Source organism: Coregonus lavaretus (assembly GCF_964263955.1).
Source record: "Coregonus lavaretus genome assembly, chromosome: 33".
In the NCBI taxonomy this organism is placed as follows: Eukaryota; Metazoa; Chordata; class Actinopteri; order Salmoniformes; family Salmonidae; genus Coregonus; species Coregonus lavaretus.
The window spans coordinates 1,076,408-1,084,963 of NC_140020.1; the positions used below are offsets into that span (position 1 = coordinate 1,076,408).

Sequence of the window (8,556 nt, forward strand, 5' to 3'; positions counted from 1 at the left end):
TAAATGTCATGTTACTGGACTGGACTGGACTAAATCACCACCAACTAAATGTAATGTTACTGGACTTGACTATATCACCACCACCTGAATGTCATGTTACTGGACTGGACTAAATCACCACCCACTAAATGTCATGTTACTGGACTTGACTATATCACCACCACCTGAATGTCATGTTACTGGACTGGACTGGACTAAATCACCACCCACTAAATGTCATGTTACTGGACTGGACTAAATCACCACCAACTAAATGTCATGTTACTGGACTGGACTAAATCACCACCCACTAAATGTCATGTTACTGGACTGGACTAAATCACCACCCACTAAATGTCATGTTACTGGACTGGACTAAATCACCACCAACTAAATGTCATGTTACTGGACTGGACTGGACTAAATCACCACCCACTAAATGTCATGTTACTGGACTGGACTAAATCACCACCCACTAAATGTCATGTTACTGGACTGGACTAAATCACCACCAACTAAATGTCATGTTACTGGACTGGACTAAATCACCACCAACTAAATGTCATGTTACTGGACTTGACTAAATCACCACCAACTAAATGTCATGTTACTGGACTGGACTGGACTAAATCACCACCAACTAAATGTCATGTTACTGGACTGGACTGGACTAAATCACCACCAACTAAATGTCATGTTACTGGACTGGACTGGACTAAATCACCACCAACTAAATGTCATGTTACTGGACTGGACTGGACTGGACTAAATCACCACCAACTAAATATCATGTTACTGGACTGGACTAAATCACCACCAACTAAATGTCATGTTACTGGACTGGACTAAATCACCACCAACTAAATGTCATGTTACTGGACTGGACTGGACTAAATCACCACCAACTAAATGTCATGTTACTGGACTAGACTGAATCACCACACACTATATAGCTTTCATTGGTGTGGCAACAGAGCTGCTGGAGAAAGGCACCAAATTACTCCCTACAGAGTTCCCACTGTAACCCACTGTTCTATTGAAGTCCACTTTCCTTAGACTTCATATTCTCTCATAAAATGTATGATTTTCATAGATTTACCATCCGTTGTCCTCCTAAGTTAGCTAATGCTCTGCTCTGCCGGAATACAAATGCATGGCACACCACACTATACACAGTACATATCATAGCATTAGTCGGTGTCATTATGTCTGTGGATGTCGATTCTATTTGATGAGATGGCATAGTCTCTCCGCATCAACATCAGTTGAGAGGATGTCACTCTGGAGAGAGAGAGAGAGAGAGAGTTATTTTATTTATTATTTTGGGTTGTGTGAATTGATGTGACATGTGTGGAAGAGCAATGCATTGTACACTGAACCAAAATATAAATGTAAACATGTAAAGTGTTGGTCCCATGTTTCATGAGCTGAAATAAAAGATCCCAGAAATGTTCCATACGCACAAAAAGCTTATTTCTCTCAAAATATGAGCACAAATTTGTTTACATCCCGCTTAGTGAGTGTTTCTCCTTTGCCAAGATAATCTATTAACCTGACAGGTGTGGCATATCAAGAAGCTGATTAAACAGCATGATCATTACACATATATACCTTGTGCTGGGGACAATAAAAGGCCACTCTAAAATGTGCACATTGTTGAATACTTGTTTCTGATTGGTTTGAAAGGAATGTTAGGTTGTGCATTATTTCTCTGTAATGCACGGCAATAACCAACAGAACTATGAAGTAGTTCCAACAAAACCATACCAGTAGTTAGTTCTATTTGCACGGCTGCTACACAAAAAAACACTTGTTAGCGATTCTACATGTTTCTCATTGGCTTGAAGGTCATTCTAGAGTGTGCATCATAACAGACGTCTCCTCGGCGACCTCCTGCTGTTCGAAGGATTTGATCTGGTCCATAACTAGCACACCTGATTCAACGCGTTAACTAATCATCAAGCCCTTGACAACTTCAATCAGGTGAGCTAGTTCAGAGCTACAACACAGTGAAACGTCTAGGGGACATGGGGGGTCGCCGAGGAGAGGTTTGAGAACACCTGCATTACAATAAAATATAATCAAGCTTTATTTATACAGCACATTTCAGACATGGAATGCAACACAATGTGCTTCACAGGAAAAAAACTAAATAAAAACAATAAATATCAACATAAGAGAATAAAAAAAATGAAAGAATAACTGTAATTATATTATACATTTTGACCACCTCCTGTCTTAGTTACTATGGATTTGAATGTAGATGTACATTATGTGTGATAGGAATGTCAGGTCCACATTTAAGGGGTGATCAATGACCTGATAGAAATGAAACCAATGGCATGTTTCATGTCAGACAGTACTGTACGGCTGCATTCCAAATGGAACCCTGTCACCTTTATAGGGCACATTCCAAATGGAACCATGTTACCTTTATAGGGCACATTCCAAATGGAACCCTGTCACCTTTATAGGGCACATTCCAAATGGAACCCTGTTACCTTTATAGGGCACATTCCAAATGGAACCCTTTTACCTTTATAGGGCACATTCCAAATGGAACCCTGTCACCTTTATAGGGCACATTCCAAATGGAACCCTGTCACCTTTATAGGGCACATTCCAAATGGAACCCTGTTACCTTTATAGGGCACATTCCAAATGGAACCCTGTCACCTTTATAGGGCACATTCCAAATGGAACCCTGTTACCTTTATAGGGCACATTCCAAATGGAACCCTGTCACCTTTATAGGGCACATTCCAAATGGAACCCTGTTACCTTTATAGGGCACATTCCAAATGGAACCCTGTCACCTTTATAGGGCACATTCCAAATGGAACCCTGTTACCTTTATAGGGCACATTCCAAATGGAACCCTGTCACCTTTATAGGGCACATTCCAAATGGAACCCTGTTACCTTTATAGGGCACATTCCAAATGGAACCCTGTTACCTTTATAGGGCACATTCCAAATGGAACCCTGTCACCTTTATAGGGCACATTCCAAATGGAACCCTGTCACCTTTATAGGGCACATTCCAAATGGAACCCTGTTACCTTTATAGGGCACATTCCAAATGGAACCCTGTTACCTTTATAGGGCACATTCCAAATGGAACCCTGTTACCTTTATAGGGCACATTCCAAATGGAACCCTGTCACCTTTATAGGGCACATTCCAAATGGAACCCTGTTACCTTTATAGGGCACATTCCAAATGGAACCCTGTTACCTTTATAGGGCACATTCCAAATGGAACCCTGTCACCTTTATAGGGCACATTCCAAATGGAACCCTGTTACCTTTATAGGGCACATTCCAAATGGAACCCTGTTACCTTTATAGGGCACATTCCAAATGGAACCCTGTCACCTTTATAGGGCACATTCCAAATGGAACCCTGTTACCTTTATAGGGCACATTCCAAATGGAACCCTGTTACCTTTATAGGGCACATTCCAAATGGAACCCTGTTACCTTTATAGGGCACATTCCAAATGGAACCCTGTTACCTTTATAGGGCACATTCCAAATGGAACCCTGTTACCTTTATAGGGCACATTCCAAATGGAACCCTGTCACCTTTATAGGGCACATTCCAAATGGAACCCTGTTACCTTTATAGGGCACATTCCAAATGGAACCCTGTCACCTTTATAGGGCACATTCCAAATGGAACCCTGTTACCTTTATAGGGCACATTCCAAATGGAACCCTGTCACCTTTATAGGGCACATTCCAAATGGAACCCTGTCACCTTTATAGGGCACATTCCAAATGGAACCCTGTTACCTTTATAGGGCACATTCCAAATGGAACCCTGTCACCTTTATAGGGCACATTCCAAATGGAACCCTGTTACCTTTATAGGGCACATTCCAAATGGAACCCTGTTACCTTTATAGGGCACATTCCAAATGGAACCCTGTCACCTTTATAGGGCACATTCCAAATGGAACCCTGTTACCTTTATAGGGCACATTCCAAATGGAACCCTGTCACCTTTATAGGGCACATTCCAAATGGAACCCTGTTACCTTTATAGGGCACATTCCAAATGGAACCCTGTTACCTTTATAGGGCACATTCCAAATGGAACCCTGTTACCTTTATAGGGCACATTCCAAATGGAACCCTGTCACCTTTATAGGGCACATTCCAAATGGAACCCTGTTACCTTTATAGGGCACATTCCAAATGGAACCCTGTTACCTTTATAGGGCACATTCCAAATGGAACCCTGTCACCTTTATAGGGCACATTCCAAATGGAACCCTGTTACCTTTATAGGGCACATTCCAAATGGAACCCTGTTACCTTTATAGGGCACATTCCAAATGGAACCCTGTTACCTTTATAGGGCACATTCCAAATGGAACCCTGTTACCTTTATAGGGCACATTCCAAATGGAACCCTGTTACCTTTATAGGGCACATTCCAAATGGAACCCTGTCACCTTTATAGGGCACATTCCAAATGGAACCCTGTCACCTTTATAGGGCACATTCCAAATGGAACCCTGTCACCTTTATAGGGCACATTCCAAATGGAACCCTGTCACCTTTATAGGGCACATTCCAAATGGAACCCTGTTACCTTTATAGGGCACATTCCAAATGGAACCCTGTCACCTTTATAGGGCACTACTTATGACTGGGGCCATAAGGAATAATAGGATACCATCTGGGACACAGAACCTGTATAAAACTCCCTCGTCAACAGACAGTGGGAACTAAGGCAGAGCTGAAGCATTTCAGTCAAATCATTTCTGATTTGGTCCAGAGAAGCTTCAATCTGCTTTATCTGGCAAGTGTGAAAAGGGTTTTATATGACATCATTGTTTTCTCTGTTCTGTCTTTGACTCGTAGACACAAGAGGACCTCTCACCCTCATCCCAGACTGGAAAAACCAAGGATACACAGAGGAAGCTTTGAAGAGGGAGCGCTCAATGAAGGAGGCTTTAAATCTTAATCTGGATCACCTCTGTCTTTGTGTTGTCCTCATAAAGAGACCATCAGAGGCAGTCAGAATGATGATGCAAGATCTAGAACTTCCTTCTCACAATCACACCCACAGAGAGTGATCTATTACATTTAATTACATTGAATTTAACCACAACACAAAGGGCCATAACCACCATTTTACAGCATGGAGCTACAACAATCTTGAACACGGATAGAACAAAGAATAGTTATATTATCCATGCTCCCGAGATCTACAACCACCCTCTCACAAACACAAGTCAGAGCGACGGGCCCCCCCCCAAGGTGAAGAATAAATCATACTCTGACCACTACTCTTGAGTACTACCACCACTAGTTTGATTCTGGTAGCCAGGCGTGGTTCTTATTACCGGGGTTGTCATGGAAGCAGGCTCCACTCCCCAGATCAAGGTGTATAGTGTCTGGGACCAGGTGGAGGAGACAGACCAGGTGAGAAACAGTCTGTCCCTAATGACCACACCCGGTATACAGCCAAAAGAGAATGGGCCTCCCATCTGAGCCTGGTACCTCTCTGGGTTTCTTCCTTCTAGGGAGGTTTTCCTTAGCCTCGTGAGCCACACTGATCTTGCGAGCTTCATACACGTAGCACATATTTACGTCAGCTCGTGACATTAGAGTGTGGCTCGCGAGACTAGCTTTCCACCGTGCTTTCGCTTCTGCTTTGGTTTGCTCTTTGGGGTCTAGGCCGGGTTACTGTAAAGCACAAAGACTGAATTAAAACGGGCTTAATAAAACACATTTGTTTGTTTGTTTGTTTGATTGATTGATTGATTGATTGATTGATTGACCAGGTGGAGGAGGAGAAGAAGGTGGGTTCGGCTTCAGACGACCATCTGATGACTCTGAAGGCCCTGACGCAGAAGCTGAGGCTGGAGACACGGAGGCCGTCCTACCTGGGGTGGAAGGCCCGTTTAGACACCCCCCATAGCACCAAAGGCCTTGTCATACCACAGCAGAGCATCAGGGACTTAGTGGGGCCAGAAGAGCAACGGGTAGTGGGCCAAAGTGAGGCCAGGTTAGACAGCCAGAGCACCCAACGCCTGGCTGTCCCACAGCTACAGCAGGACAAGGAGGAGGAGGAGGAGGAGGAGGAGGAAGAGGCCAAACAACAGCCAGGGGAGCCCAGAGAGAGCCTCCTGACCTCAGGTTTGATCTGGCAGCACAGTCTGCCCTCGGGAGTGCTGAAGAGATTTGAGAACATCGATGAGGCTCTGGGGTGGCTCAGGAAAGAACTGGTGAGAGCAACAGAGGTATTGGTGACTGTTTCCTGGTTTAGTACTGTATCTCCAATACAACTGAATTGAAGTGAGAGGAGCTTCCTGTCAATGCTAGGGAGAGGGGCTTCTTGTCAATGCTAGGGAGAGGGGCTTCTTGTCAATGCTAGGGAGAGGGGCTTCCTGTCAATGCTAGGGAAAGGGGCTTCCTGTCAATGTTAGGAAATGAGAGTTGAAAAATCCAGTCACTTTCCCAGAAATCCTGATTGTAGAAACCCGGAGTCGGGAGGTAATAAGCAGCACAAACTCCGGAATGTTCCAACCAGGACTTCTGGAAAACATGGGAATTTGGGGAAATTTACTGGAATTTTGTGACCCTACTAGAGTTTGTTGACTCATCAACATACAGCATCATCATCTACTACACCCTCTGTTAAGACCAGACTACACCCTCTGTTAAGACCAAAATTCACCCTCTGTTAAGACCAGACTACACCCTCTGTTAAGACCAGACTACACCCTCTGTTAAGACCAGACTACACCCTCTGTTAAGACCAGACTACACCCTCTGTTAAGACCAGACTACACCCTCTGTTAAGACCAGACTTCACCCTCTGTTAAGACCAGACTACACCCTCTGTTAAGACCAGACTACACCCTCTGTTAAGACCAGACTACACCCTCTGTTAAGACCAGACTACACCCTCTGTTAAGACCAGACTACACCCTCTGTTAAGACCAGACTACACCCTATGTTAAGACCAGACTACACCCTCTGTTAAGACCAGACTACACCCTCTGTTAAGACCAGACTACACCCTCTGTTATTAAGACCAGACTACACCCTCTGTTAAGACCAGACTACACCCTCTGTTAAGACCAGACTACACCCTCTGTTAAGACCAGACTACACCCTCTGTTAAGACCAGACTACACCCTCTGTTAAGACCAGACTTCACCCTCTGTTAAGACCAGACTACACCCTCTGTTATTAAGACCAGACTTCACCCTCTGTTAAGACCAGACTACACCCTCTGTTAAGACCAGACTTCACCCTCTGTTAAGACCAGACTACACCCTCTGTTAAGACCAGACTACACCCTCTGTTAAGACCAGACTACACCCTCTGTTAAGACCAGACTACACCCTCTGTTAAGACCAGACTACACCCTCTGTTATTAAGACCAGACTACACCCTCTGTTAAGACCAGACTACACCCTCTGTTAAGACCAGACTACACCCTCTGTTATTAAGACCAGACTACACCCTCTGTTAAGACCAGACTACACCCTATGTTAAGACCAGACTACACCCTCTGTTGTTAAGACCAGACTACACCCTCTGTTAAGACCAGACTACAAATCAAATCAAATCCAATTTTATTGGCCACATGCGCCGAATACAACAGGTGCAGACATTACAGTGAAATGCTTACTTACAGCCCTTAACCAACAGTGCATTTATTTTTTAATAAAAAAGTAAAATAAAACAACAACAAAAAAGTGTTGAGAAAAAAGAGCAGAAGTAAAATAAAATAACAGTAGGGAGGCTATATATACAGGGGGGGTACCGGTGCAGAGTCAATGTGCGGGGGCACCGGCTAGTTGAGGTAGTTGAAGTAATATGTACATGTGGGTAGAGTTAAAGTGACTATGCATAAATAATTAACAGAGTAGCAGCAGCGTAAAAAGATGGGGTGGGGGGGGGGGCAGTGCAAATAGTCCGGGTAGCCATGATTAGCTGTTTAGGAGTCTTATGGCTTGGGGGTAGAAGCTGTTGAGAAGTCTTTTGGACCTAGACTTGGCACTCCGGTACCGCTTGCCGTGCGGTAGCAGAGAGAACAGTCTATGACTAGGGTGGCTGGAGTCTTTGACAATTTTGAGGGCCTTCCTCTGACACCGCCTGGTATAGAGGTCCTGGATGGCAGGAAGCTTGGCCCCAGTGATGTACTGGGCCGTACGCACTACCCTCTGTAGTGCCTTACGGTCGGAGGCCAAGCAGTTACCATACCAGGCGGTGATGCAACCGGTCAGGATGCTCTCGATGGTGCAGCTGTAGAGACCAGACTACACCCTCTGTTAAGACCAGACTACACCCTCTGTTAAGACCAGACTACACCCTCTGTTGTTAAGACCAGACTTCACCCTCTGTTATTAAGACCAGACTACACCCTCTGTTATTAAGACCAGACTACACCCTCTGTTAAGACCAGACTACACCCTCTGTTAAGACCAGACTACACCCTCTGTTATTAAGACCAGACTTCACCCTCTGTTAAGACCAGACTACACCCTCTGTTATTAAGACCAGACTACACCCTCTGTTATTAAGACCAGACTACACCCTCTGTTATT

The 8,556-nt window shown here is 44.4% G+C and overlaps 1 protein-coding gene across 1 annotated transcript in view; it reads left to right on the forward strand.

The window, feature by feature from the left end:
- Positions 1 to 5,347: 5,347 nt before the first annotated feature.
- The window catches only part of LOC311108073 (protein FAM167A-like), a gene marked incomplete at both ends in the record, with an annotated part of 5,228 nt that continues 2,019 nt past the window's right edge, over positions 5,348 to 8,556 (forward strand). The window contains 2 exons of the mRNA XM_084150719.1: positions 5,348 to 5,416; positions 5,779 to 6,222. Coding sequence (XP_084006845.1) covers positions 5,348 to 5,416; positions 5,779 to 6,222 — 513 coding nt within the window. The remainder of the gene's footprint in view (positions 5,417 to 5,778; positions 6,223 to 8,556) is intronic.